The sequence below is a fragment of the Nannospalax galili genome, unplaced genomic scaffold (assembly GCF_000622305.1).
Source record: "Nannospalax galili isolate Female #2095 unplaced genomic scaffold, S.galili_v1.0 scaffold251, whole genome shotgun sequence".
Taxonomy (NCBI): Eukaryota; Metazoa; Chordata; class Mammalia; order Rodentia; family Spalacidae; genus Nannospalax; species Nannospalax galili.
Genome location: NW_008329576.1, coordinates 1,763,696 through 1,790,982, shown reverse-complemented (window position 1 = coordinate 1,790,982; position 27,287 = coordinate 1,763,696). Strand labels below are relative to the sequence as shown.

Here is a 27,287-nt window from a genome sequence, read left to right as displayed (position 1 = left end):
TGCTTTAAAAACATCCAGATGATCTAGGTATATAAAACATAAAATAAATGTAGTAGAAGGGGAAGCATTTGGGAAGAGAAAGGTAATCATCAGGAGGAAAAGGGACCAAAGAGGGTAATGGGACATTGGGGGATGAACACAAGTCAAGTATATTATATGGGGGGGGGGCGGGGGAGATGTCATAATGAAACCCAGTCCTTTGCATGGTAAATATACATGCTTTGTACAAGTCACCTTACCTCTGTAAATGTTTCTTTGATGAATAAATAGCTTCCCAATCATTCTGAATTAAATGAGTGAACCCTGGCTTTATCCTCAAGAACCACGTAGCCTTTCCTGATTCAGCCACAGAAGTAGTATTTTCTGAGGCCCCACCATGATCCAGCTGCTAGAGAGGTGCTGGAAAAGTCATGGTAAGCAAAGCAAGTATAATCTCAGAATTGGGGAAGTCTCACTCTCCTGCAGGAGACAGATTTTAATTAAATGATTATGTGAAAAAGAGTGAAATCATATCAGTAATGAGTAACCTGAAAGAAGGGGGCCCATTCTGTAAGTTATCCCCAAGGCGCAGGGGGATGAAGCAGAGCCCGGGGCTGGCATACCCTGGCCATGGCAGGCCAAAGGAAGGCCGGAAGGCCTTACTTTCCTGCTAACTGGTTTCCCAGAAATACCAGTTCCCAAAATTACATACATTCAGAATGGGGAACTGAAGGGAAGTTTGGCCTGCTTCCAGGCCCAATCCTGAACCTGCTTCCCCCTAGCCCATCCTTACTCCCAAAATAAATAAACCCCTGCCAGTCTGCTGCCCCAGCACTCCAAGCAGTCTCCCAGGAAAAGGTGACCCTGCTCCTGCTGACACCATGAAATTCTTCATCATCCTGCTGCTTGGCAGCCTCACCTACACCTCCCTCGGTGCTGTCCTGCCTGGTGAGAGTACCCGCCTTCCGGCTCCCCTTAGTCCCCTGGAGATGACTGGGCTGTCAGCTGAGCAGCATCCCTTAGCAGAGATGATAAGATGCAAAATGAAAAGGCTGCTGCTGGGATGACTTAGGAGTTAAAGGGGGTGAGACAGATATGCGGCCTCCAGGGACCAGCCATCCAGAAAGCCAAGACTGGGTTTCAGGACAGACTATGGGTCAACCAAGATTCGGATTAGATTATGTCACCAGAGGCTGACTTAGCACAACCGAAGCAAAGTCACTGTTTTGGACCCTCTGAGCTCCCTCTGTGCAGTGAGATCAAGATGCACGTACATCACATCCACAACTATTTACTGAGCATTTTCTCTGTGCCAAATCCAGTACCAGGGTCTTGAGATGCACTAACGTTAAAGACCTCTGTCATCACTGAAATTACATTCAAGGAGGAAGAAAAAATAAGTATATTGAATCAATTACTTAGTGTGTTAGAAACGCTAAGAAACACAGCAACGAGTAAAGGAACAGCTGGACACAGGGTGCACACCTGCCATTCCAGCACTCAGCAGAAGCAGGACTGACACAAGTTCCAGGCCAGCCAGGCTGCAGAGCAAGACCTATCTAAAACAAATAAAACAGAGTAAGAAAGGTTGAGGAGGTTACAGTGGGGTGGCTACAGAGGATCAGGTCATATGTCAGCTGTCTTGAGATTGCTAGAGACTCTAACCTCTTCTTCTACAGGGCCCGGAGATGAACTCCATGTGAAGACTCAGAGTTCAGACACTGGTAAGTCACATGCTAGCATCCCTTAGCTGGTGGTGGTAAAAGATTGGACAGTAAATAATGTTGGGAAGAGGTGAGCAGACAGCCCTGCCTTGTGTTGGCCTTAACCCTTCCCAGTGAACTAATCCCCTAGATCTGGGGACCAGGAACCATTTGAACAGCACTCACACTGTACAGTCATTAGAAATTGAAAATGAGAACAGTACCTCACACCCAAATGTTGGCAAGGAAAAGGTTTCAGCTCACTGTGAGGTCAGGGAGCCTCGCTGCTAATAGGTGCTTGCACCTCCAAAACCCAAAAACCATGGACCCTCTTGAGGGTTCATGGTACCCTCTGGACCTATGAACACTGCAGGGTCCGGCTTTGTAGTTTATCTGGAGACACGGTTTAATCTCAAGTTAGCTTCCCCGATTTACCTGGGAGAAGGCAGAGAAGACAAAGGGAATGATACTGAGTTCAGAGGCAAAAAGTCAAGGCTAATGAGTTCCTTCTACAGGCCAAGCAAAGGGAGAAGTGTTTGCAAATTTGATGGCTTTTAACTGGGAAGGTGAATTTGCCAGGGGAAGTGGAATTTCTAAGCACAGCGCTTGAAATCCTGCATGTACCTTTTGTATGTGCTCAGAGATCTGGATGCCAGTAGAGGACCTCAATGGTACTGTAGGTCAGTTAGGCAATGACTCAACCCTGATGACCTGCTCATGTTAAGGGACATTCTGATTCCCCCAGAAGCTCTTTCTTGGCCCTTCACTCCCTGAATGTCTTTTGTCCCAGCTGCCCAGTTTACCCCTACCAGCCAGGCCAGCAAGGAGCACGCTTCCAGTGAAGACCCTTCCAAGGAGCCTTTCTTCTTCAGAGAAGTGATTTCCAGTGACGATGTGGTGATAGAATATCCCAAGCCAAAGAGTCATAAGGCCCAGTCGTATCACTCCCCACTTCAGGGCAGCCCCAAGAGTGCTACGTTTCAGTCGGAGGAGACCACGGGACTCACTCCCACAGCCGGTATGAGCCGGGAAGAAGGGAAGTGTCTGGGGGAGGTGGTAAGCAGAAAAAAAGCAGGGCAGGGAGTAACTTAGAAATAAGGAGGCCTAGGGCGAAAAGAAGTCCTAGAAGGACAAAGTTTAGGTATGAGAGCAAATGATCCACCAAATGCCCACGAGCTGCAGGAAGCTGTTGCTAGGGAGGAATGAGCAAGGAACCAGCCCTAACTGGATATTTCTTTCTCCAAATTCCAGCAACTACTTCAGAGGAAAAACTAGCCAAAATCAGCCATGCAATGGGGAAGGATCTGGATAAAATGGTTAAAGTACTTACGAATTATGCGGAAGGCATGATCCCTGGTTCCAACGGCATTGTGAAGCCATAACAGGAATGCCTAACCAAGACCCAGGCTGGACCACGGGAGGGCCTTACAGCGTCCACACTCTGCTCACCCCAGCTACCACCTCCCAGCCAGCTCCTCCATGTTGTGCATTAAAGTATTGCAACCTAAACCCAGATCTCTGGCGACTCTGTTGGGTCCAAGAAGGGAGGTAAATACCCTCGCTTGACTAGGGTTCTTCTTCAGCTACCCTACTACTTTAGGTTCAAACTTCTCACCCTCTTCAACTTACCAGCCTGCTGAAGCTTCCCCACCCAAAACATCCTCTGCCAAACTTGACCCTCCTCATCCCTCCCCACCTATGCATGCGTCATCCGCATGCCTCCTCATACACTATAATCAGCTTACTCCCACCTACCAGCTACTCTCCCAAAGGTCACATGCAACAACAGGCCCCCATGACTGCTTCTCAGTTCTGACCCTCTACACTGTCCCTGTAGGACTGGTCACAATTAACTCTTCTAGAAGCTTCCCCTCACGGATCTTCCTAGGCATTGTCATCCTTGGTTATCCAAGCTCTCCTTTTCCAACACATTTTTGGACTGTGTGCTATCTGCTCCTGGTCCCGTCCTCTACTCTCTTGCCTTCACTCCGATTCAGGGCTTCCCACAGACTCTCCTGCCAGGACTTCTCATGTTGGATCCATTTATCCACTCAGCTAACATCCACCAACTACTTGTCTGCCTACTATGCTCTCATTTCCCAGCAACCCTGAGCAGCTTTCACTGTGAAAGAATGTGGAACATGAGAAAATGAAGGTCTCTTTCTATCTTACAAACATAGGGAGAGAAGGCTGCCCATTTGAGGGGAGGTAGGGCAGCAGGAAGGAACCATCTCTGATCTCTAGTGTCCTATTCCCAGGAAAGTTGAAATTTCTGGGAGATTAAGACATCGCGCATGCATCTTTCTGACCCTCCAGTTCAGACCACTACAGAGACTCATTGCCCAGTGGGAAATCAAAGTGCACACCTTATAGTTGCTGGGTAGCTGTGCCAATAAGTGCAGAGCTTCCTATTAAAAATGGATCAGAGACATCAAGATAAACAGGCTCTCCGCTCTCCAGTCTCCTAGGGCACCCCTGCTGACTCACTGAATCACAGAGGTACAGCTTCAAAGCCACTGGCAGGCAACCCCTGAAAGGTCATCTGTGTCCCTCCCACCCAGAGGAGTAAGGAGTAGGAGGGTTGGTGAGTGTCCACTTCCTCCACCCCAGCCCTCCTGTGGAGAGGGGACAAGTAGGAGGGAAAGGGCCCAGGACAGAGCAGCCTTCTCTTTTCTCTCTGCTACAGCGTGAGAGGTCTGTAATCATCCACAGTAAACCTGGAGGGGAAGGAGTAACCAGCTCTGAGCAGTCTCCCACTTTCCAGATTGACCACTTGTGACCAAATATGTGACCATATAACCCACCTGTCTATATAGCTGCCTCTATGTGGCCAGCCCTATTTACAAATGTTTTACACATATTTATTCATTTAATCCTTACAAACAGACTTTAAAAGTTATTATTTCCATTTTCACTTGAAGAAAGTAAGCACATGTTCTCTGTGCTTTGTGTCCTCCTGGAACCAGTGGAGGGACCAGGTTACTGATGACCCCTAAGGCCTCTGAATTAGATCCAGATAAGACAGGAATTAACTCCAGAAATGTGCTGTGCCCTAGACTCTACTTCCTCTGCCCCGTCAGCTCAGTAGAACTTGCTCATTTGGGATCTACAATATAAGCTCTGTGTGTCAGTGTATGACAGCCAACAGCTCAACACCAGGAACCCAAAAATGGTCTAAACTTATATATGAATCCCCTGATAATTTCAAAAGGAACAAAGACCAGAACTGAAATGTATGCTCTTTTAAGTTAAAATGCAAGGAAAAGAAAGTCCAAAATCCTTTCCTCTCCTAATTTCTTATCCTGCTCACTCCTAGCCATGGGGATCTCACTGCAAAGGGATCCAGGTATGGCCATTCCCTGAGACCTCCCCTTTCCTAAGAGCACTCAGCTCTCACCTGGCCAAGGCTCTAGCCCCCAGGCATCGCCAGGCTCACCCAGTCTCCCCATATGAAAGACTCTGTGACCTTCTGGGACAAGCAGGAGAAAGAGGGGTTTCCACACTGACACAGCTGTTTGGTAGGACACTGTCTGGACGGGAATTAAAAGGGCAGGTGCTATCTGAAACTGCAGCTTCCCAAGACCAGGCAGAGACAGGTGCCCCAGCTCCTCCTCTCCCTGCCTCTACATCTCTAGAGCTATAAGTTGTGGCTGGAGAGGGCCATTGGGACCTCACACACCTGAGATGAGGAGGGTAGAAAGTGCTCTCTTTGCTCAGGGAGGTCAGAAATGTCTATGGGGGGTAGGGCTACATCCTGGTGTTTCCCCCTCCGCCCACACGAGATGGATATACTTCCTCTAGCATCTCCAATGTTAACTTAATCCATGCCCAAAGATCCATCTTTCTTCCAAGTCAGAGTAATGAGGATACATGGAATACACTGGAACCAGCTCCATAGCAACAAAACTCAGCATATTCCCAGGGCTCAGAGCAACCATTCGCCCAGAGCCTCCTTCACAAGTTTTTGAGTACAAGGACAAAGAGGTCAAAGAAATTTTTGATGTGCTTCAAGGTACAAGAGCACAGTGTCTCCCGACAGCACCAGACACAGCACCTCAAGTGCGTGTGGCCGCAAGGAGGCCTCGAGCCGCAATCTGTGTTACATGCAAGCCACCACATGCCCTTCCTGAGGGTATCATGGGCTCGCAGCTCATGGCCACTCAGGGTCAAGGGTTAGGAATCTCTCTTGCTAGCTAAGCAGTTAGAATAGAAGAGGTGTCTCCCCAATTCCAAAGTCAGGAAGAAGGTCTGGGCTCAGCAGCCGCTGCATGGCAAAAACTAGGTAGTGTCCAAGAAAAGAGAGCTAGCCTTGGCACCCTTCAGCGGGTGCCCACTCTCAACCTTACCAGCACTTCAGTGTTTTCAGCATGTGAACGTAAACCTTCAGCAACAGAAATCTACATCAGAGGTTAATTCGGCCATTAGTTTAGCACTTGGGCAGGCATGGGGCAGCGGGGAGCAGGGAGACATTTTTCCCTGTAAGTATAACTCAATCTATAACTCTTTTGTGCATGAATTCCCTTTGGAAGGTGTTTATCTTCTTTGTAACTTTGTGGTGTGTTTTCTGAACCTGTTTTGTCATAGTATGGGCAATAACCCCTAAAAATTAAACTGTGTCCCTCTAAAACTTACCCAAAATGCAGTTTTGCCTTTAGGCTCCCTTTTCATCTCCCTGTGTGACTCATAGATTCCTGGGCCCGTGCTCCCTCTAGCGACCTCTCTCTGTTTTGCATAGTTAAGTCCCTGATCTAGTAATGAATGTTCTAGTAGCTTTTAGTTCCCATCCTCAAAAGTATTTTGGCATGGATACACTTCCTTTTTCCTTCACTATTATTTCAATCTCAGACTCTAACAACTCAACCTTTCTCTCAAGAAAATATTTTCTTTGGCCAGGCGTGATGGAGCACGCCTTTAGTCCCAGCACTTGGGAGGCAGAGGCAGGCTGATCTCTGTGAGCTTGAGGCCAACCTGATCTCCATAATGAATCCAGGCCAGCTGTGGCTACAGGGAGACCCTGTCTCAGAAAGACCAAAATTATGCGTGTGCGTGTGTGTATGTGTATGTGTGTGTGTGTGTGTGTGTGTGTGTGTGTGTGTGTGTGTTATCTTTGGGCTGAGGTATAGCTCCTCAGGAGAACACCTACCTAACAAAACCCTGAGCTATATCCCTACTAGAAAAAGGAAGGGGGGAAGGGGGAAGAAGAGGAGGGGAGGAGAGAGGAAGAAAAGAGAAAGAAAGGAAAAAGAGAGGGAGGAAGGGAGGGAGGGAGGGAAGGAAAGAGGGAGGAAATTTTATCCCCCCAACTCAGTTAATAGAACTGCCTTCCTTCCTTCCTTCCTTCTGTCCCTTCCTGTCTGACTTTTCTTACTGTAAGAGCAGCATAAGGTCTTGTATCTCAAGGACCCCTTGTCCCCTGATGTCCTGAGTAAACCTGATTTCTAACGACAATGATCCAGGAATGGGACTTCTTTTCTCTAATCCTTTGGGTTTGTGGTAATTCCTCTGGGTTTTCCCACTTTCCCTGCAATGGTATTTCCTTCCTAGTGGGACCCTGTTCCTCTTTATGAATTCCCATACCTCTGTGTGGCTAGTCCCCCCATAGGCCTCTGAAATCCTCAGCTCCAGGCAGAGAGGTTAAGGCATCTACAACCCCAAGCCGACTGCAGACTGCCCAGTAGGAAACAATTCCAGGAGCCTGTGGCCAGGCCCTAAGCACATCCCTCCATGGTTCTCTCTGAGGCCCTAAATGCAGTTCAAAGCCAAGTTAGACAATCAGCTACTAAAGATTAGCACAGTGAAGCCACCACTTCAGGCTGCTGCCGCGTCCCCACATATAACTGGGGAGATTCCGTTCCCAGCCTCAGTAGTGCTTATACTGCTGCAGCTCAGATGCCTTTGGAGCCTTTCACATTAAAGTGCACTGTACAGAGGTCCTGAAGTCCCAAGCCCATCTTTCACCATCAAGGCTCCAGGGAGACCCACTACCCATGATCCCTCCACACCTGAGCCCTACCAATGAAGAAGTGCCAGAAAACAAGAGCAGGAATGAGTCCATTTTCTTAATGGCCAGACCAGTGCTGACAACCCACACACCCCAACCTCTCTAGCCACTCAGAGTGAGCAAATGCCACTGAGCTGCCATGAGTCCAAAGAGGGCCCCTCACCTTCCTCCTGCCTGAGCCACTAACCCAAAAAGCAAGAGCAGAGCTCTCTGGGGGAGGGTACATGAAGAGAGCCCCATCCAAGCCTGTGCCCTCTTCAAAGAGGGCAGGAGGGCAGGAGGTAAAGCCGTTGAGGGGCACAGCTGTTAGTTCACTAACTCCACCCTTCGTGAAACTAATAACCATTCCTCTGCCCAGCTGTCACAGCACCCCAGCCTGCAGGAGGGAGCAGTCATCACAGAGGAGAGACTTTCATCTCATACTAGTTTCTAATGGCTGGAGAGTCATTGGCTTAAAACAACACAGATTTATTATCTTGCAATTCTGCAGTTCCTAAGTCCCTGGTGGGTCTCACCAGGCAGAAATCAGGGAGCTCAGGCAGGCGTACATTCCTTTCTGGAGGCTCCCAGGAACATCTGCTTCCTGGTGCTCTTCAGGGGCCAGGGGCTGCCCACACTCTTTGGCCCTTGGTTTCCATTTTCAAAGCCAACATCAGCAGCCAAGGCCTTCTCACCCTTGCTGTCAATCCAGCTGTCTCCTCCGTGTGCCTCATCTGCAATGAAGGACGTAGGGATTATCCTGGGCTCATCTGGATGATGGAGGACAGTCTATTTTTTTTTCAAATATTTATTTATTTAATGTGTATGAATGTTATGGTAGGGATTATCCTGGGCTCATCTGGATGATGGAGGACAGTCTATTTTTTTTAATATTTATTTATTTAATGTGTATGAATGTTATATCTGCATGTATGTAAGAGCACCTGTGTCATGCAGTGCCTGCAGAGGCCAGAAGTTGTTGGATCCCCTGGAACTGGAATTACAAATGGTTGTTAACCACGAGAAGCAGCCCACCTTCTTTTATGACCATGTGAGTGCTAGGATTCAAACCCAAGTCTTCTGCAAGAACAGCCAGTGTTTTTAACTGCTGAGCCATCTCTCCAGCCCCCAGTCTCCCTACTTTTAAGGCCAGCTGACTAGCACACCCTTAGTTCCATCTACAACCTTACTTCACTATTGCCCATGGAACCTAACAGTCCATGATCTATGATGGGAACATCATTCTGGGGGCCACTGAGAACTCTGCACCCATTCATAACATGTTCCTGTTGGATTGGCCACTACATTAAGCCACGGGAATCTCTGCCCAAGATCCCCAAGCCATCTACACAGGCACTAAGATTTGTAAAGTGTCCTGATGGCTCTTAGAAGGTGGGCTAACAAGCCCTTGCTGCCATGCCTCTGATGTCAACCTCAGTCATCACCAGGACCAAGTCAAGCCTCCAGGGACTTCAGGTGTCCAGACCCCCATCCCACCTGGCTTAGCTAGCCCCTAGCCTTACCCAATTCTCTGCCTCGTCCCTCCATCTGAAATCCTTTCATGTACTGTCCATGACTTCTGAGCTATACCCAACAAATGTCTTGATGTTCCCAGCATCTTGTTTGAACATCATATCATGTATCACACCCTCTTACATCACATTTTAAGACACCTGAGAATCCCACAGTCCCTACTGACAAGCTCAGAGCCAAAAGTTGGCAAGGGGCAACCCTCGGTTTTCCCCATTGCTGCTCTAAACCACATCTTCCTCCTTCAAAATCTCTCCTCCCTGGAAGCTTAGACCACATCTGCCCCTCTTCCCAATCCCTCTCCCTCATCTGAAGATGATTTTGGTGCCTGGTCTCCCTCTTCCCTTTGCTCCTATGATCCTTGACAACCATCACCATTTGTGCAGATGACTTCTCCAGTGCCTGGGCTGCTCAAGTCCTTGGCCTCTAGGACCTCCAGAATCTTAAACTCAATCATCCCACCCTCTGTCTACAACCCTTCCATCTCCATTACTGTATGAGTCCAGCCGTAATAAGTCTGAGCTGATCTCAACTCTAAGTCAATGACCCTGTCATGTTTCCCAAGTAGCTGATGACTGTATCTCCCCAATTTCCTTATAGCTAAATGTAGCCCTCTGACTAGGTGTTGGCCAGTAGGAGATGCACACACATTAGGTCAATGTTATCAATGTGAAATGTTAGGTTTATGTTTTGGAACCGTTGGTCCCCAGTTGGTGGTGCTGTTTTGGAAGGTTGTAGAGCCTTTAGGAAGGGGAGCCTTGCTGAAGGAAATGGCTCGCTGGGAGTAGACCTGGAGGTTTTGTAGCCTGACTCCACTTCCTGTCTGCTTCCTGTTCCACTAAGATGTGAGGAACTGGAGTCCTATAGCACGCTCCTGCCACCATTGAGTCACCTGTCCCCATGCTTTCCTCTGCATGATGAACTGTGTCCTCACAAACTGCAAGCCAAAATAAGTCCTTCCTCCCTTAAGTTGCTTCTTCTGTGTGGAAGATGAGAGGTGCACATGCCTATCCATGTATGTGTAGGTACATGGGGAAGTGTAGGCATGCATGTGTATGTGTGTGTGGAGGCCAGAGATCAACCTCAGGTGTCATTCCTCAGAAGCAGCCCACCTTGTTTTATGACAGAATATCTCACTGGGACCTGAGGCTCACTGAGATAGCTGGGCAACTGACAATGGAGCCCAAGGATCTGCCTGTTTCTCCTTCCCCAGTGCAAGAATTACAAACGCAGACATAACACCACATCTGGCTTGTCACAGGGATGCTGGGGATCAAACTCAGGTCCCCATTCCTGCGTAGCAAGCACTTTACTGACCGAGCTCCCTAGGCTCCCTTGCTTCTTGTTAGGTATTTGGTCACAGCAACAAGAAAAGTTAACACAGGCAAGTTACACCTTGTGCCCTTGACAGAAAAGGAATATGTCTTCCTGTTCTTTCTAAACTCTCCTAGTACCTGGATTGAGAAAAACAGGTGAGAGCTGACACGGCTATCTTAGACCACATATTGGAAAAGAAAGATTTATAAGGCAGAAAGTCCTGGTTTTGTGGAGCTGCCATCTTGCCCTGTTAACTTGTTTTCTTATGCTGTGATGCCATGACCTTGTTACCACATCTGAACTAGTAGTACCTTAACATGCTTGCCCTCCTCTTCCTAGTTCATTAAATGTCATCACGTAATCCATCCCCAAGCTCAGCTCTGAGGAATAAATCTTGATTTTTGCCTTTCCCTCGGCTCTTCTACCAGGATTTCTCTCCTGCACTAATGCCTCTGCTTCTAGTCTTCTAAACCATCTTCCATTCATTATAATAAGCAATCTTTTTAAAGTACATATCAGATCCCATCAGCCTGTAAAATGTGAATCCTTACCAGGCGAGCTCCAGCTTCCCAGCCTCCTGATCCACTCTTCTCAACAATACATCCTGGCCATGCTGGTGTCCTTCCAGGTCCTTGGACACATCACCTTTTTCCCAGCTCAAGCCTCTTGTCCTTATCTTTCCTCTTGCTGTTTGCATCCTTCAGGCCTCAGCTCAAGTGCTGTATTCCTGAGGAAAGCCTCCTGGCCACCCTATTCTCCACCTCCTCACCAGTTCCTTCTGTCGTCACACTTACACACCCCCACTACACTTACTTTGCTTTGAAATTATCTCTTTTATACATTTACTTGTGTACTTTTTACCTCACAAAAATGTCTGTTCCATGAAACCTGGGAACTAATCAATTGTTGCTATTCACTATTTTCTCTCAGGTACCTTGAAGAGTAATTACGGGACACAGTTGGAGTTCAATGATTTAATTTGAATTGAATTCATGAGGGAATTGAATAAGTGAATGAATGGATGATGAATTTGCTGCTTCTTTTCTAGAAAGCAGGAACCACAAAGAGGCTAGAAGAGTTCACAGGGACCCTGGTGAGGAAGGGACAAGTTCCTGATGGAAGTGGGCACAGAGAACCAACGGCAGGCAAAGACCTCTCGGACCAAGAAGCCTTCTTGCTCAGAGACCCAGTGATCCACTCCCAGCCTCTGAAGGGTTAGCAGAGATGAGGAAAAAAGGCTGCCTCCCAGAGAACCCACTGCAGTATCTGATGTTCAGATGCCACAGCGATGAAGACTTCTCAATGCACTGCTGGGGCTGGGGTGGGGACAGACTTTTATAAAAGCAGACCATCCATCCCCACTAGCAAATTTCTGTCACAGAATATGCAGTTCTAGCATGCAGGGCAGGAGGAGGAATGAGACAGCCCCCAAGAGACTTGTAGCAGGCCCTCCCCTGACCTGAGGAGACAGAGCAGCTCGGGCCTCACCACCTGGCCCTCAACTTGCAAAGCACTGATTTTGCTCATTGCTGGCTCCTTCTCCCCATCTCAGGAGCTCTTCTCCTTCCATGGAATTATAGAATCTTTCACCCATCAGCCTTTATGCATAGTTTCATAACCATCCAGGATCGCAAAGCATTAAGATAGCACCACCCCCGCCCCAGCTTTGAATTGGGTACCTCCAGCAAGAGCTCTCTCCAACTCAGACAAGATCCTCCAAACTGTAGTGGCTCCAATGGAGCAATCTCCATCCCAGCCAGCCTGAACTTCCCTTCCTCTCAAGTCCATCAATGGTTCGGCCAGGTAGCGTGCCACAGATGAGTTGGTTCTGGTTTACATGTGACAGTTTTTGAAATATCTAAAGACAGTTATCATTTGAATAATAAATGCTGCATTTAACAAGCTCTTGGGAGCTGTACTGAGAATTTTATGTGCCTCATCCCATCCGAATACCTGAAACATCCCTAGAATGCAGGAATTATTATCCCCATTCCACAGGTTCAAAAAAAATCAGCTCAGAAAAGCAAAACCACTAGCTTAACATCACTCAAGGACTGGGAGGATCAGGACTGTCCTGGGGCTCACCCCCTCCCTTGTGGCAAGCTTTTTCCTGCAACTGAGTCTCCTTTCCTGCCCACTAGACATCAAATCCAGTGAGCGTTTCCTCTCTGGAACACTTAAACTCCAAATCTCCCCATAACCTCCAAGAACAATAAAACCCTTCCAGCCACAGAGCGTCATGGCCTCCTCCCTGGCACTGGGAAATGTCAGCTTCCTACGCTCCCCTACTGCACTATACCTCAGCCTCCTCTCAGTCCTCAGCACAGCTCAGGCAACCCTTCTACTTCCCTTGTTTAACTTCACTTCCCTCAGCCCCCAGGAATTTGTCAATCGATTTCCCTCTTAGTCTCACATTCTTCTTCCCCAAACCTTACTCATCTTCTAAAAAAAGGGAGAAGAAAATCTAACTCTAATTTGCCCTCCTCTGAGAAATCTCCCGTTCCTTCAGCTGTTCTTTCCTCACCCTCCCAGAGCACTTATTACTGCTGCAAGTTCACAACATCTGCTTCTCAGGGCCTCCCTCCACCTATCCCCCAATTGCCTTCACCAAGCAGAGAGCATGCCTTCCACCTCTGCACCCCTTTACAGTGTGGGTGCTTGGTAAACGGCTGTTAATGTCTGATGCAGACTGATTCACTTTTGATACCTCAGCTGGAAAAACAGAGGTTAGACTTCAAAAACCCAGGAGGCAGGGCCAACATTATAACCCGCTGAGATGCCAAGAGAGCTGAGCCCCCAGCCCTGTGGGCACCTGGCCTCTGAGACTGAATAAAACAATGTAGTTTCCAAGAGCCAAAGGAAGGAACCTGGGTTTGAAATAAGATCTTCTGCCCTCTGGTGGTCATTCCACCTCTGGGCTATTTTTCTGTAACAATCTTGTCAGAGTTGCTAGTGGAGTTAGAACCTATAGCACTCTCCCCAGGCACAATGAGAACAAACCCAGGTAAAAATGAATTAAAATTATAATTTCAACTAGTCAATCAGACAGACTTTGTGTCAGTGTGACAAAAGACCTGACAGAAACAACTTAAGGGAGGATTACTCCCATGGTTTCGGAGGCTTCAGTCCTTGTCCCTGGCTCCACTGATTCTGGGCCTGAAATGAGGCAGAACACTGTGGAGACAGGAGTGTGTGGCAGGGACTAGTCACCTCATGGAAGCAGGGAGGAACTGCAACAGAAGGGGCCAGAGCAAGATATACACCCAAGGGCTCGCCTCCAGGGATCTGCTCCCTCTGACCAAGCCTCACCTCCACAATTCTACCAGCTCCCAAGAGTCTGTTCAGATTTTGAACCCATCAGTGGATTAGGCCATTGACTAGGTTAGAGACCCCTCACAGACACTCCCAGGCATGCTTTACTAATCTCCAGGTGGTTCTCAGTCCAGCCAAGCTAACGGTCAAGGCACCAAAACGGCAGGTGAAATTTCAGAGTAAGGAGCCCAATCACCATACAGATAATTTCACAGAGAATTGTGAAGAACTAGTTCCCAACCCCCTCAGCCAGATATCAAAGGGGGTCACAGTATGGAGAGGAGGGGGCATTGTGAAGAGGAAAGGGACTAGAAACACTCCTGACCCCCTTTCCCCGCTCCTCACCCTAGACCCAGAGGAACTACTGAAACCCCTGGAAAAAGGAACGCAGGGCTGGGCTGAGGCTCAGGCCAAGCTGTAACTTTCAAATGGCCCCTCCCTGAAGCCACCCTCCCCTGCTGAGAGCCCCAGGAGAAAAGCTGGCATCTGCTCCCCCAGGCACCTACAACAACACACGGACCCGGGAGGCCTCAGCCTCCTGTTTCTGGTAACCTACCCTCATCCAGCCCTGTGACTTTGGAATTTTCCATCCCCCCACCACCAAGTCAAAGTCGTTAGATTTAATCATTAACGGGATGGGTGTTAATTAGCAGGGCAGAATGATCACCCATGTTGATGAGGACACAGTTGGACATTAAAAAAACAGCTGATCCGACAAGTTGTGGGGAGGGGCAGGACATGGCTGAAAAAAGGCAGGGGTGCCCTGCTACCCCCCCATCTCCTGAATTCTGGAAGGTACTAGTATCCCCTTCCTCACTTCTGCTTTGGGACTCACCAAAGGAGCAAACATTTGAGAGCATCTAATGGGGACCAAGTCAGCCCAGTCCTCTCTGTCCATGACAGGGATGCGTTATAATAGGGAAGACAGCTCTTCTTTCCTTTTCCTGCTTCCAGCGGCCCCAGCCGTTTCTTGGCTTGACACAACACAGCCTCAATTTCTGCCTCTATCTTCATGTGACCAGTTTTAAGGCTGAGGAAATTCAGGCTCAGGGAGATTAAGCAACTTGTTCAAGGTCACAGAGATGCTAAGTGACTGAGTTGAAATTTGAACCCAGGTAGACCTCCAAGCTGAAGAGAACTAAGTATGGAAGTAACCCCATGGATCTGAACAGCCCAAGCTCATACTGACCTCCAACTGGCTGCCCAGAAGCCATAGCATCTTGTCCCCCCCCTTTTTGGCAGTCCTGGATGGAAGTACTTGGGCCCCCACCACTCCCTTGCACCTGCTAGGCTGAAAGCTGTCAGGAGACTGACACTGGATCTGTTTTGAGTTCAGATGTATCAGTAACCACAGTGCTTAGCATACTGCCTAGCATGTGTTAATGTTTGTTGAAAGGATCAATTCAACCTGTTAGAGGACAGGGGTTAGCAGCTACCCATGGGTTGGTCTTCTGGCACCCATGTATCTCAAGAGGTCATCGGGGTCACGTCCTGCCATTGCTCCCACCTCTGGCTTGTGGCTGCAACCCTTCGTGACACCAGTCCCTGGGACAAGTGTCCTCTGCTCTCTAGCCCAAAGAATGGCCACTCCCAAAGTCTCCTCCACCTGTGGTTGGAAGAGAGCACACCTCTGCTTGAATGAGCAGTGCTGGCTCATTCTCCAGAGTACCAGCTGCAGAGCTGTCACCCCGGCCTGGCAGAATTGCAGCCAAGGGCTTTTTCACAGGCTGATGGGCCTTCTGCAGTCACAGTCAGAGAATGCACCCTCTTCCAGGTCACCTGAGAGTGCACACATCTACCCAAATGGGGATTTGAGGTCTGAGGGACTAAGTCTCAGGAACTACCCACACCTTCCCCCACCTCCCTATGTCACAGACTCTACCCTTAACACACAGGAAATTTCAAAAAAGCAAAGCCACCCCAGCAGCAACTCATTCTCCAAGCAAGGATGCTCAGAACATAGGCCAGGAGCTCTGAGGTGGTTCCAGAAAGACTAGAGAAACAGCACCTGGGATAAGCGTGTGGCTTCTGGGGGAACACTCAGGTGGGCTTGTTACTCCTTTGGGAATTAAAAGCAGCTACTAAGGGCTTCATGGCTCAGGAGTTAAGAGCACTGGTTGCTCTTCCAGAGAACCCGGGTTCAGTTCCCAGCACCCACATGGCAGCTAACAACCATCTGTAACCCCAGTTCCAGACACTCCTCTGGCCTCCACAGGCATTGCACACACGGGTGCCCTCATATACATGTAGATAAAACATTCATACACATTAAATAAATAATTTTTAAAACAGCTGCTACCCTTTCCTCCACAGGAAAGTAAGTGCAAATGTGTGCAAATAACTATGTGGGCAAGTATGCAAGCATCACATTCCACACACAGAAGCGTGTGAGCACTGTGCCCTTCACAAACAGGAGTATGGGAGAACTGTGTAGTCTGTACACAGGCATGTGTGAGCACCATGTGTCTCACACACACAGGCGTGTGCACTGCTGCCTGGACAGGTCGGGGTGGCTGGAAGCTGGAAGTAAGGTCCTCCTCACTCTCATACTACCTCTGAGACTTCTTAGCTGAGACTGGTTCACCTGTGACTCACAACAGAGTAATAGAATAGGATGACACCTGCAGGTCACAGCCCCCATGGGAGACCACAGCAATCCCAGAGTCACCCACAGTGTTGGTAGCAGAGAGAAGTTCTGCACTTTACCTCCAGAATCCCAGCCCAGGTGGCCCCATCTCTCTACCTCTCTCTACCACCTTGGTTGCATGCCCTCGGGCTTGGTTGTGAGAATTTTCAGTTATAAAGTTAGTGGGGCCAGGGGAGAGTGGTTAAGTAAAAACAAGGTGTGGCCCATTAACTGAGGGCAGTGGCAGGGAGCAGGGAGAATGGGCAGTTAGGTGACCTCAGTCACATCCCCCATAACTTTAAATATTCATGAGCCAGAAGTGTGCCCTGACAGCTGTGGCTCTGCAGCCATGGCTGGGGCAGGGAATGCCCACTTGAGCACTCCTCACAGGCAAGTGTGAGTGGGGAAAGACACAGACTCACTCTTCCTTGGCTAGGAGGGGTTTCCGTTTCCGGCAGGGGCAGGCTCTCTACAACTCCCAAGCCCTGTGTGTGTGCAGCCTATACTGCTTCCCACACACCTAGCAGGTGCATGGTACTCAGCTCAGGACACAAAGGTCAGAGCAACAAGCAAACACTTTCACAGACACAGCTGCACTTCTCCTGCTGAGGCTGCACAGGCCCACCAGGGCTTCACCCTTGCCATGGCCGGCAGCTCTCACCTCCCTCCGGCTCTCTCTTCTGCCCCCACCCAGGCCCACTGCGCCCAAGACCACTCTTCTGGTCTCCCCAGAGCCTCAGTTTTCTTGGCCCCCTCCTATCCTGGAGCTTTCGAGTAAAGGGGTGTTAGTCTGTCGACAGAGAAGGAAACACTGAGGACAGGTATGAGGCACCAGAGGAATTTCCAGAGTCAAAGCTTGAGAGAAAGAAAAGAACAGGGAAGAGATCCAAGCAATCTGGGCGACCCCATGAGTGTGGGATCTTATGAGCCCAGATAAGGGAACCTGAAAAATCTGGGATTTTGCCAAGAGACAAGCCAGGATTTTCCCAGCTCCCCATTAGGTAGGGTCGGTCTCTGGCCAGGCCCCTTACCCCATGGATCCTCAGATATGAGGCATGAGTTTTTCACACTACAAAGGAGATGTGGGTGAGCCCCAGAGGCAGGAATGGAGAACCTGGCCTTCTGCCCTCCATACAAGCCAAGGGGACAGAAACAGCCTTATTGAGAGATTACAGTGTCTCTAGGTGTATGTGTGGGAGGGAGAGATGAGGAAAACCAGGGAGCCAGAGGCTGGGCCCTAAAGTACCCCCATCACCCAGTCTCCCCAACTTCAACAGCTTCCCACATCTTCCTTCACCACCCCTCTGGGGTGTGGGTGCACAAACATTGGGGACCAGTGAAACTGGGAAGCCCAGCCAACTTAACAGCTTCCCTGCTACCCAAATAGAGCAAGAAGCCCAGGAGAGGGGGCAGGGTGGAGTGAAGCCTTCCCAGAGTTCCAGTAATGCACACAGAGCCAATGAACAGCAAATGGAGGGCCTTCTGGGTCGCTGCAACCCTGGCCTCGCCCTGCAGAAAGCTGAGCCGGCCTATGTAAAGAGATCCCTAGGGGAGGAGGACAGGGGAGGCTATTTTGGGAGGGAAGAGGGGAAGGGGCCATGGAAATGCCGACCAGGGAAACCCAGGCTGATGGGTAAAGCTGCCCCATTACAGCCAGAAAGATTGAGTCCCCAATACCCCCAGGAGCTAAGACTATAACAGCAAGGAACTTGGGGGGGTGCTCAATTTAATATTAGGAACTGATTTCCTGGCCTGGCCTTGCCCTCCTCCAGCTACGCAGTCCCTATCTCAGCTCCTCTCTACACCACCACCAAATCCAACAGGACACATCCCCCGTGCCCAGCACTCCCCTGCCTCTGTCCAATGATCCCAGCCCTAGCACAGGGCACACCAGCTCCTATGAATATCCCGTCTCCCTCACCGGTTAGTACTGAGTGGCATCTTGGTCCCACCCCAACCCAGTAAGTTCTTGACTAGTCTAACTTCCATGCCTCCAATCATAGCATATCATTTTCACTGTTCTGCCAGTAGTGAAAGTGGACACTAATGCCTCTGTAAACAGGCCACCCCACCAGAGGAGCATCCCTCTCCATCCCCTTCCAACCCATCCCCCCCACCCACACGCACCTCCCAAAGTTCCCCTTGCAGGCCTTTCACCTACTTTGCAGCCCCACAATGAAGCAAGCAGAAAGTGAAATCTATTTCACAAGCAGGATTGGCCTTCACCCCCCATGGCTCCTGCCGTGCCCCAGATGGCCCTCTCTCCCCAAGCCCTCCACCCACTCCCACTGCAAAGGGCTATGCTCTGGAGACCCTCTGAGGCCTTTGCCTCCTCTCCCTGCCCTGACTGTGCACTGGATGAGATTCAGACCCCAACCTCCCCTCCAAGTTTTCACCTCCACTCTAGTGTTTTCCTCAAGGGAAAGGTCCTCTCCGGTGCTAACCTTAACCCCTCCTGCTGCCTAAATTCCCGGTGCTTCTTTTCTCTGCGTGAAAATCTCCTTTGGATGGTAAATGAATTCTTCCTCCCCCGCAGCGTCCTTCCACTTTCCCAGACTGCCCCAGATTGTAGAGGCTCTTGACGACCCCCTCCCCACACACACTCCCTGCCCAGAGCTCCTAGGATACCCAGGTGCCCGTCCTGGTGTCGCCTAGGACAGCGACCCTCAGGAGTCTGGCCCGAGGGACGGTGACCCGCGAAGCCGACGGCTCAGCCACGATGGGGTTAAGGCTCCGGGCTGGGGAGGGAGGGGACCGGGAGGGGCGGTGCGGAGCCAATGGGCTGCCGCACAGTCCCCGGGCCGAGCCCGGCGCGCCGAGCCCGGAGCAGCAAGCGGAGCGCTGGGCTGGGGCCGGAGCGCAGCGCAGAGGGAGCGCGGCCGCCCCAGCCCAAGTCCCACCGCCCGGCCCCGGGGCCGCCGCGCCATGGAGCCCGACAACAGCCCGCGGAAGATCCAGTTCACCGTCCCGCTGCTGGAGCCTCACCTGGACCCCGAGGCGGCAGAGCAGGTACCGGCAGGGCGCGGCGGCTGGACCCGCAACCTTACCTCATCCTCCCACCCCCCGCAGCACAGCCTTTCCCCCGCGCACTCGCTCAGTTCGGGGGTCTCCATCCCCTCCCCCACCAGCGGAGCCGCCTCTCCCCAGCAAAGCTTCTCTGACAGGGGCGCGAGGTCTAGCCGGTCCCGGTGATGTCTCGGAGAGCGTCCTTCCCTCCTAGCCTACCCCTAGGAACAGGACCCCTCCCCCCTGGGCGACCTTGCGTCCCCCCACCCCGCCAACCCCCGCCCCCAGAGTTTCGGAGCTGGGTGTGGGCGCCGAGCTGGAGGGTACGATGGGGAGGGAGCGCCGGGCGGGGGGCGGCGAGTGGGAAGACGAGACAGCTCTCCGCCCCTCTGAGCCACCTCGCGCCTGGCGGGGCACGGAGAGTGGAACCCCAGGGGCTGAGGACAGAGGAGGGCAAGGGCTGGGGTCTGCAAGCTGGGGCTCCCTTCTGCAAGTCGGAGCACGTGGGTGCTGGTTCTAACTCCTGCCCTTTGGAGTGGGGAGTAGGGGTGGGATGCGGACCACGCCGCTGGCGGGAGGTGACTGCTGTCTAGGGCTGGGGTCCCAGCTGAGCCGCAAGCGAGCCACAGAGAGCTTGGTTCACCGGGTGGGAGTGCAGGGCCCTGGCCCAGCCTCCTGGCCTGGCCTATTTTTAGCTCGGAACAGCCTGGCAGAGGCGGCAGTGTGAGTGTGAGCAGTGTGTCTCAGCGACAGTGAGCGTATGGAGAAAGCTACTACCTGCCGCCCGGCTGCCAAATCTCGGCGTGCTTACGAGTAGCTCCCTCTCTTTTCTCACTCCCTGGCCATGTGGAGACCTGGTTCCTAGGAGCATCCAGCTCCCACCAGGCCAGGGTTCCAGCCCCCAACCACTACCGGGCTCCGCCCAGCCTCCCCCACCCGAAAGACTCAGCTGGGCAGGAGAGAGAGGCATCCACAGTGCTCCAGCTGTTTGTCAGACAGGCTGTGTGAATGGAAAGGGAAGAGGCAGATGCCCTCTCTGAAACTTTGCTTCCTAGGTCAGGGAAGGGGCGGTGTCCTAACCCCTCCTTTTCCTGCCTGGGGACCCAGTGGCATTTCCAGAGCTAGAAGGTGTTCTGGGGGAGCAGTGTGCATGAAGACCTCCTACACCCGGGATGAGGAGGATGGGCAGCGCCCCCTTTGCTCAGAGAGAAGACCTATATGCAGAGACAGGAGACTAGCTAAGATGACTTCTGACCCAGGGAAAGGGGTCCAAGACTGTGGGAGCCAAAGGTTCTGAGAGCTGCCTCCCACTGGCAGATGGGGCCTGGACACCTGCTTCTGTTGGAGCAGGTGGGAGTAGGGATGGCAAGCCAGCTGGTCTAGGGAGCTGGGGGCAAGGGAGGGCACATGACAGTCTTAGGGAGCTACAGCAGAGTGAGAGCTAGTACTCAGGCCTGTTATTCTCTAGTCCAGAAACCTCCTGGGCCTGAAAGTCTGCCCCCAGCCCCTCCTGCTGTGTTACTATGTGTGCAGGGAAAAGCTCCAAGCATGCCTGGACCTCCAACCCCAGCCCCATTTGGGGCGGAGCAGAGTGGGCAGGGGTGTTGACCACCACAACCTTCACATGACTTGGAAATAAAGCAGAGGCAGAGGAACCAAATGTCCTTGAGAGCTAGGATATGAGGACAGAAACAGGAAAGAGCATCTATCTGTTTCCTGGTAGTTTGGATGCCTGTGACTCAAGGAGTCTGGCTTAACTGTCTTCTGCGATATCACAGTTTTCAAGGACTCAGGTGCTCAATCCCTGTCCAGGGCAAGGAAGTAAGTCAAGTAAGGGACTCGTCCAACCTCACAAAACCCTGCTGACCTCTTTTTATCATAGGTAAAGACCTGACTCAGTGCAGGTGTTCTGTCAAGCCACTAATCCCAACCCCATCCTGTCCCTGTCACTTCCACCCCTCTCCAGCCACCACCACAACCCCCACCCAGGGCAAAAGGAAGGTGATGTGTCAACCCCTAGCAAAGGGGTGGTCTCCCTCCCACATACATGGAGCGCCTCCCTGATTTGTACCAGGAACAGTCAGAAACAACGCACATCTAGTATTTGTAAATGCATGTGTACACACACACACACACACACACACAAACAAGTCTGGCTCTGCTGGAGACCTTGAAATGTCACTAAAAACAGATGCCACTGATTTTTCCTGACATGATGACCTACCCCCACGTATCCCCGTTCCATACATACTCGTTTTTCCTTTGGGAAGAGTCCTCTCTCTAGTTCAGACACCCCCTCCCACTATAACCACTTTCTAGGCATCTTGCCCTCCCCCCACCAGCTTCCACACCAGTGGCGATGGTGCTAAATGATGGATACACACAGATCAGAATCCGATCATTGGGGTGCTCACCCCACTGCTCCCCACTTTCCCAGGGCACTTAACCTTTCCTGGGCACACCTGCCCTGAAGGGAGCTTCAGGGGCCCCGCTCCCATGGTGCCAAGTGTCTTCTAAATCTTCTCCAGAAAGGGAATCTGGAATTCAACAACAACCAAACTTTATGGACCGCATGACAAAAGAAGAGCATCAGGAGGGGATTCAGTCAGCACCTCAACAGCCAATCAGCTTTATATGTTGATTTCTTAGACTAGAACCTGAGGCCCAGGATAAGACTTCAGTGGATTTTTACACTTTCCAGGGTCCCACCCAAAACCCCTCCTCATAGCCTAGTCACCATGAGGAAGAGCTCCCCTATTCCTTGGCCATTCAAAAAGCCAGTGTGTCCAAGGCTAGGGAGACCTTTGGGAGTGACAGGACTGCAGTAGCCTTGGGAGAGGTGCACTGAGCTTTTCCTTCAGGAATGGTGGGCCTGAGGGAGCCCCTCTGCAGGCAGGCACAGGCTCACCAAAGGTTAATGTCTGCTTAGGGGATGGGCTGAAGGCTGAGAGAAAGCCTTCTGCCCTTTCCAGTTATTTCTGACCATTGATCCAGGATGGACGGAAGGACAACAGGCCAGAGATCGATGTGCAGAGTGACCAGAGCAGCTGAGAGGAGAACTGGACTGGGCAGGCATGGGTGGGAGGTGATGAAGGGAAGGAGGCATGCAGATAGCCCATGTGGTCTCAGGGCAACAGAAACAGCTCACCCCACAGGAGGAAAATGGGCCAACAACACTGCAGGGTAACATAGCATTTTTTGAGGGATGTTAAGTGGGCTGTTCTGGATGGTGTTCCTGGTATACTTGACCTCTTCCTCCTCCTACCCCAACCCAGATTCGGAGGCGTCGCCCCACCCCTGCCACCCTCGTGCTGACCAGTGACCAGTCATCTCCAGGTAACCTTAACGGGGTGGGTCCCTGGAAGAAGGGGGTCCCCGTGAGCAGGGGTGGATGCTTGAGAGAGTAAGAGCAGACCTGAGGAGTAGGGTTCCCCTCAGGCTGGCAGGATTTCTTTTACTTTTGGAAAGCTGGAGCTATACTAGGAGGGAAGGAGACCACCTGCTCCCTAAGCCCCCCCCCCGGGGGGGTAATTGGGATGGTCAACTGAGTGCTGGTTGCTGTGGCAACAACCTTCTAGGTTTCTCCAGCAACTGAGATGCCACTGCCCCCACCCTCAAGGCAGTGACAGCTGTGAGGGGGAGGGACCGCCTCCATCAGCTAGTCAGGCCCCGAGAGGGGAAGGTTAGAAACAGCTCAGGAAGCAGCTGGGATCCTGGTCACTAGAGTCCCCATTAAGGTCTAGAGAAGGAACAATGGCTTGGAGAATGTCAGGGGTACTTGGAGGAGAGATGGCCAGGCTAAGGAAATAGACCTGGTATCCAGCTCCCTGTCCGTTCACCCCCACCGCCCCCGGCCCCAGCTTCCATAAATGATGCGCCTTTGTGGGCCCTCACCAGAACAAATTTGTTGCTCTCTGGGAGCCCTGCTCCTGTGAGGGCTCAGCTCTGGCCTCCGGGTGGGAGAGTGACTGCAAGGAGAAAGAGACCTGGGTACTGCAGAGGGAGGAAAAGCAAAAGAACCACAAATCTGCCTTCAGGGACCTAAGACCTGGGGCCAGGATGCCGGCCCAGACTGGTCATAGTGTCCTAGCTGGAACCAAGCAGCAGTGCAGAGGGATGGGGGAGGGGAGGGAGTAGGCCAGGCTCCTGGGGAAACTCAAAAAGAATGTTGGGAGGCAGAGACAGGCGGATCTCTGTGAATTCAAGGCCAGCCTGGTCTACATAGTGAGTTCCAGTCAGGTCAGCTGGGCTACAGGGAGACCCTATCTCAAAAAGACCAAAAAGAACTCAGCTCTTTGGGTGCCCCTGGATTTCCTCCTCACTGCTTTTTCCTATTTCCCCCAGAAGTAGATGAAGACCGGATCCCCAACCCACTTCTCAAGGTGAGCTGGCCTCTCCTACTCAGCCCAGCCCCAAGAAGCCAAACCCTGTCCCTCCAGATTCAGTGGGAGAGCACACACTTAGCATATACAGGCTAAGTTCACTCACTAGCATTAAAAACAAAAGCCCTGTAGGACCTTTGAAGCACTCTTCCATGCACCCCCTGCCAAAGGCTATTTGGGTACGCCTCTACACATGCCCATCTGCCACCTTACCCTTGTGGAAGCAGCAGAAACCATCTCCAACTCCTGATACCCACCTACCCCATCACTAATCCAAAAGCATGCCAAGGCAGAGGAGGAAGGTGGAATGGGCTGGCACCCACCCGGGCTCTGTGTCCTTCGCAGTCCACTTTGTCAATGTCTCCACGGCAACGGAAGAAGATGACACGGACCACACCCACCATGAAAGGTTCGGCAGCCCCTTCCCATTTGCCCCTCTGTGCCTGAAGCTTAGGCGGAGACCCAGTGACCCTTTGGAGGGAGGCCTTATGGCATCACTGGGTCTGCCTTGAATGGAGCTGTTGCTGATGAGTGAAGAGGGCCTGGAACCCCAGATCTGCCACAGACAGTAGGTGACCTTGGTGAAACTGAGTCTGAATACCACTTCCTCACTATGACAGATAAACAGTATATGTGAACACAGCACTTGAAAGGTACTCAAATAGTCCCTGAGTCTAAATTAAGTCTTCTCTCCTACCCTTATGGGAGACCACAAGTCCCAGCACCTTAAGTGTCTTGTATCCTTAAAGGCTCTTCCCTCACCTCCCTTGCCTTTGAAAGAAGGGCCTTTGTGCTCTAGCATTCAGCTTTCCTTATTGCCCAGACAATGCCCCTTCCCCATTTGGATCTCAGCCCATGGGAAAGGCAAGCACCCAGCAATGCCCATGGACTCAATAGTAGCGAGGCTGTTGGATTTGGGGGACAACAGGGAGATTCTAGGCAGTCGTGGCCAATGTTCCCTGCCTTTCTCTGTGCCCCCAGAGCTCCAGACAATGGTTGAGCATCACCTAGGGCAACAGAAGCAAGGAGAGGAGCTTGAGGGAGCTACCGAGAGCTCAGGGAGCCAGGAGTCCTGCCCACCTGGGATCCCAGACTCTGGCACGGCGTCACGGCTGGGCACCTGTGGGACAGCACAAAGTATGTACAAGCTTGGGAGGGGCCCAGAATGCTGTTCCCCAGCCTAGCAGAAGACAAGCTTTACCCACTGGGGGAGGGGGTGGATTGGAGCCTGGGAGAGATGGAATAGTACCCAAAAGCCCACTCAAGCACACAGATGTACTCCACACATCAGATGTGTTTGAATCTTCACTTTGACTGCACACCTCTGAGCCAACTCCCACCTTAGACCTCAGAGATCCTGTGTGGCTAGGGAAGGGGGGAACCCCATCAGAATGGGAACAGCACTCAGCCCTGTAAAGGAGCCAAGGCTGCAGTCCTGACTGTATTACTCATGGCCCCTTGATCAGCAGAGCAGCTTGAGCAGCTTAACCCCAGTCTATAAAACAGCTGTGATAATACTGGTGCCTATTCCGCTGGGCTATCTCAGGGTATCCCAGTTGAGTCTGGCTCAGCACCTGACATCTACAGGGAATGTGATGCTGGTGGTGTTAATCCACAGCCACAGTCCTTCTCCCAGATGTGCTCCAGAATTCACATCTCCAACTGTATGAAATGGATGCAGTACACACACTGCATGTTACATCACACTCACAAGAGCGTTCTGTAATCAAACACATTAATATTTCCACTGAATGGTCTAATTGGGATAAATAAAGAGTAAAAATAGAATCATTACAGCTCAGATCAGGTTTAGCTTTACCTGAGTTTGTATCCCAATTTTTAATTTTTTTATTGTTATTTTTGAAACACAGTCTTCCTGTAGCCCCAGCCAGCCTAGAACTCACTATGTAAACTAAGCTGGCCCTGATCTCACAGAGATCTGCCTGTTTCTGCCTCCTAAGTGCTGGAATTAAAGGCATGTGCCACCACACCCAGCTTCCATTTTAAAACGTTTTTTAGAGAATTTGTTTTTGTTGTTTTTTCAATCTCTGGTTATTGGTAATAATAATAGTGAACCTATCATAGTAACAGAGAAACCCAGTTGTCTGCTGCCAGTGGGTCCCAGACCCTTTCTCTGCAGCAGCCCCTTTATAAGGGTCACTGCTCCCTCAGCTCCCCACTTTCCCTCCCTAGAGCCTGCAGAATCCACCCCTAAGACTCAGGAGCGGTGCACTGTGGAGCCCAGCACAGAGAACCCCTCAGTCCACATGCCACCACTGGATTCCCAAGGAGTCGGCCCGGTAAGCTCCCAGGGCTGGGCTTCAGGGCCTGCAGCAGAACAGACTGTAGCAGTAAGGCCAGGGGCTTGGAACCAGAGAAGTAGACAAGGGGGCAGCTGCTGTTACTGAGAAGTTAGCCTTTATAGCGAGAGAACACTCCTCTCCCCTGACGGAGAGGGGATTAGGTGGCTGCAGGAGGGATTGAGGTGAGAGTTTGTGTAGGCCATCTGGGACAAGTGATAGAGGTAGGCCATGGGTTTTGTGTGTTCTGTTTTTCTTGTTTCTTTTCTTATGTCATTTGGACCCTAAAAGAAGCTCCTCACTTGCCCAGACTGTGAGTGACCTGAGCTGAAGGCAGAAATACTCCTCACTCCCCTGCCCAGAGGAACAGGGGGCAGACAGATCCACAGCAGACTAGGCTGTCCCAGATGGTGGATGGTAGGGTGGACCAGAGGGGAGTGTGAGCTGTGTCCCTTCCTATGACACCTTCCTTTCCACCCCTCCCCTGCAACAGGTCTGAAAGGAGTTGGTATCCTGGCACCACCACTGCAGTGTGGGAACCCGTGGACACTGGATGTTTCTTATTTCTTCACTTTTGGGGAAAAATCTCTTTTTAAAAAGTGATAAATTTGGTGTTAGGTCCTTGGTGCCTTCCTTCTTTCCAGGCTGGGGAGCCCTTCCTCCCCAGCTCTCACCTGCACTCTCCACAGCCCCCACCCTCAGGACCAGCTAGGGGAAGGAGAATGTAGAAAAAACAACAGGACTCTCCTCACCTGCCTTTACTTGCTTAGAAGAGAGACAGGAGCCAGGTAGGAGGTCACCCCAAGGTTCTCCTTTCTGAGGAAACCTCCGCCCACCTAGCAGTTGCTCTCTGGCAGCTGGGAGACTTAGAGATCTAAAACCGGTTCCCAGCACAGCTATGCCTGTGCTATGCTGCTGTCTGCTGGACAGAAGCAGGAAGTGTACCCTGTCCCTGGGCCCTGAGGAAGAGGGAGAGGATTTGTCTGGCCTCCAATTGTGTGGCCACTGTATCTTATTCCAACCTGATCGCAAAGATGAACAGAGAACACAGTAGCTAGGAACCGGAAGGGTCACCTCTCCCCTTGCCCTAAGTACTGAGGTCAGGGCAAGACAAGCCCATGCACAGGTGAAGAAATGGCCTCTGATCCCAGC

At 51.3% G+C, this 27,287-nt stretch overlaps 2 protein-coding genes and 1 long non-coding RNA gene across 5 annotated transcripts; 2 read left to right on the top strand and 1 right to left on the bottom strand.

Moving 5' to 3' along the window:
* The first annotated feature begins 860 nt into the window (after positions 1 to 860).
* On the top strand, positions 861 to 3,064 carry LOC103739044 (glycosylation-dependent cell adhesion molecule 1-like). Its single transcript, XM_029566174.1, has 4 exons — positions 861 to 927; positions 1,659 to 1,701; positions 2,465 to 2,724; positions 2,934 to 3,064. The coding sequence occupies exons 1-4, from the start codon at positions 861 to 863 to the stop codon at positions 3,062 to 3,064; spliced, it is 501 nt and encodes a 166-aa protein (XP_029422034.1).
* A 5,066-nt stretch (positions 3,065 to 8,130) lies between these two features.
* Positions 8,131 to 14,944, bottom strand: LOC115071398. 2 transcript variants are annotated; one of them, XR_003850487.1, is made up of 3 exons: positions 12,189 to 12,561; positions 11,061 to 11,825; positions 8,131 to 8,396 (listed from the first exon to the last, which is right to left on the bottom strand). It is a non-coding gene; the product is annotated as an uncharacterized LOC115071398 (long non-coding RNA). The 2 variants fall into 2 exon arrangements; XR_003850492.1 differs by lacking the exons at positions 11,061 to 11,825; positions 12,189 to 12,561 and adding an exon at positions 14,657 to 14,944.
* A 4,320-nt stretch (positions 14,945 to 19,264) lies between these two features.
* Positions 19,265 to 26,756, top strand: Ppp1r1a (protein phosphatase 1 regulatory inhibitor subunit 1A). Of its 2 annotated transcripts, none has more exons than XM_008839258.1 (7): positions 19,265 to 19,456; positions 22,729 to 22,789; positions 23,798 to 23,835; positions 24,181 to 24,244; positions 24,817 to 24,972; positions 26,029 to 26,135; positions 26,629 to 26,756. In XM_008839258.1, exons 1-7 carry the CDS (start codon positions 19,373 to 19,375, stop codon positions 26,632 to 26,634), a joined length of 516 nt encoding a protein of 171 aa, XP_008837480.1. In that variant the 5' UTR covers positions 19,265 to 19,372; the 3' UTR covers positions 26,635 to 26,756. The 2 variants fall into 2 exon arrangements, with proteins under 2 accessions (XP_008837480.1, XP_008837489.1); XM_008839267.3 differs by having other exon boundaries at positions 19,303 to 19,456; positions 23,801 to 23,835.
* Positions 26,757 to 27,287: the final 531 nt, after the last annotated feature.